At 42.7% G+C, this 2,745-nt stretch overlaps 1 protein-coding gene across 1 annotated transcript in view; it reads left to right on the top strand.

Annotated features, from left to right (window-relative positions):
* Positions 1-1,964, top strand: part of LOC109930223 (capon-like protein) — a 36,380-nt gene extending 34,416 nt beyond the window's left edge. The window contains exon 7 of the mRNA XM_048613690.1: positions 279-1,964. Within this exon, the coding sequence (XP_048469647.1) occupies positions 279-876 (598 nt within the window). The 3' untranslated portion in view covers positions 877-1,964. The remainder of the gene's footprint in view (positions 1-278) is intronic.
* Positions 1,965-2,745: the final 781 nt, after the last annotated feature.

Here is a 2,745-nt window from a genome sequence, read left to right as displayed (position 1 = left end):
GCAGTTCCTACTATCTCTGTCACAAATATAAAGATCCATTTGCAGACAACACTCAGCGTAATCTATCGAGATGTTTAATTGCAATTGGACTATCAAAAATGACAAGCTGACTATTTTGTGTGGCTAACATTAACCTCAAATCAATGTTTATACAGAGAAACTGCCTGATAGTTGACTGCAGTTTTATGGCTGTTAGGCAATGATATAGGAGTAAGTGAAATGTGATCAGAAAGAGCAGGCGGCCAGGTTTGAAATGTTTCTTTTCTTGTTTGTTCAAGGTTTAATCAGACCATTCCACGGCTAAACCCACCACCACCTGTCATGAGGAAGCGTTCAGCTCGGTCGCTCCTGCTATCTACTGAGACAACCTCGCCTTGCATCAAGCAAGTGGTCATGAACAGCCTGTTGCAGTCTTCAGATGCGTCAAGTTTTACAGATGTTTCCTCCTGTACTTTTGCACCATCTGACTTTGAATCAGAAGTTGGACTGTCTGCAGAGGAGCGAACAACCCAGTTTCCACCTGCAGCTCTTCCTGCAGGAGCCAAAGCTCGCGGTTTGATTCTCAGCAAAGAGTCAAATGAGCAAAACAGAATTCCAAGCACAACTGAAAGCTGTGAGAACCAGGCTCAGACAATGATGGCCCTTGTAGATTTCTCACTCCGCAGCCAAGCCAGCTCCTGTGATGGTGTGGAGCTGGCCGAAACCAGTCCACCTTTCTCCCCACCCTTTTCCCCGTCAATCAATGAGACCTGCTTGCACATCAGCTTCTCAGAGGATGAGCTGTTGGACAATGATGCTGAAGATTCAAGAGAACGTCAAAAAGCCTCAATAGAAGATGCAGAGGATCAAAATTTAAATAATCTAACCTCTGACTAAAGCTCTTTGTTGTTACAGGAATATTTAATGACCTTCGTCTTCAGTGATCTCAAATTATACTCGTGTGCATTTCAAGATCAGCTGACTTCAAGTGATGGAAGAGTTGACAGGTCTGGAAAGCCTTTCACAATACCTTACATGATTACTAGTTTTCTGAAGGGGGATTTCTCCAGTAGGAGATCTGGAGTTTGACACTAAATTCAAGATTGTCAACAATCAAGGCTGAATTCAAGCCAGCTCTACAATTCCAAGTTCGTCAGGGCTCAAACCTAGATGGACTGTGAGAAATCCAAAACTTTCAAGGAACGTGCTTCAGACAGTGCACATTTTTCAGGGATGTAATAATCAAGAAATGCAGGAGATAAGTGTCATATTCAATATTGTATGAAGGGTACCTGTCCGCAAACTTTCCTGTTTCTGCTCAGTGTAAATCACACTAATGTTCACCTTGTAGGTGTCACTTGTACAATGTGGAAGGGAAGAAAACAATTAGAGACTTCTTAGTTGAGGTTATTTTGTTCCTCAGCCTCTAAAGGTGAGCTCTTTCTGATATACCGTCCAACAATTTGGTGACCTCCTCATTGTAATGTTGTCAAAGTTCCTTAAGCTGCAAGAATTCAAAGCCCCTCAGCAGCTCAGAGAATAAGGTGCTGGCCATTCAAAGATTCCTTTTACACCCACAAAGATATAAAGGTACAGCACAGTGAAGTCAACAGGCTACAGACAAATAGGATTTGAGGGGGACATTGGAATGAGACCTTATGGGAATGAGACCTTAAGGAAAATTGAGTGTAGAATATATCAATTAAAATTACCCCATTGCTGAGGCTGGCATCACTTTGTAAGACATTTCCACTTACACTGTGCAGATTGTGAAATTATCAAATGTAATTTGAACTCTTGCACTGTCATTTACTGAAGGGCTGACTGAGAAAGCAATTTGTATACACACCTTTATGTTGAGTCTGTTTTACACTGTATATACTTGTGTTGAATACACTATTGCATGTGTTAATTCTTAGAATCCCTACAGTATGGAAGCAGGCCATTTGGCCCATTGATTCACACCGACCCTCTGAAGAGCATCCCACCCCAACCCATTCCCCTACCCTATCCTATCCCGATAACCCTGCATTTCCAATGACTAATCCACCTGGTCTGCTTATCCCTGGACACTACAGGCAATTTAGCATGGCCAACCCACCTAACCTGCACATGTTTGGACTGTGGGAGGAAACCGGAGCACCCGGTGGAAACCCATGCAGACACAGGTAGAACGTGCAAAGTCCACATAGTCACCCAAGGCTGGAATCGAACCCGGGTCCCTAGTGCTGTGAGGCAGCAGTGCTAACTACTGAGCCACAATGCTACCCTCTTACTATCTCACAATTCTTACTATCTGTCAGAAGTAAGACTCTATTATGTCCCACATTGTGACATGGATCAGATAGTAAATGATGGCTTTACTTTTGAGCTGCTTTCTTTCTTCTGTGTCTCAGAAGAGATCACCTACAATTGCTGCTGGACCATTTGTCCCAGTGACATCAGATTTCTTGCATCTTGCTTTAAGTGTATGTGAATCTTCCCTTCAGCATTTTTACTTTGTCTGATTTTGAAACTGAGAATAAGTGGCCTGCAAAGGGAGAGTAAAGTTCAGGTTGGACTTTGAGGTATGTGTTCTACAGTCAAAAGCCACATGTTTCATAGCAGGGAAAGAATTGAGTGGGAAGTTTAGGGCTGCATACACTGTGGCATGATTTTAACTAATTCAAAACCCATACAATTGCACAGAATTAAAATCAGACCTGACATCTGAAAGTCACAAGAGTTAGACTGAAACAGCTGTGCCCTTGCTTAGTTTCCATTGAC

Source organism: Rhincodon typus, chromosome 28 (genome assembly GCF_021869965.1).
Source record: "Rhincodon typus isolate 14 chromosome 28, sRhiTyp1.1, whole genome shotgun sequence".
Taxonomy (NCBI): domain Eukaryota; kingdom Metazoa; phylum Chordata; class Chondrichthyes; order Orectolobiformes; family Rhincodontidae; genus Rhincodon; species Rhincodon typus.
Note: the sequence above shows the minus strand (reverse complement) of the source record. Positions and strands in the feature narration are given on the sequence as shown.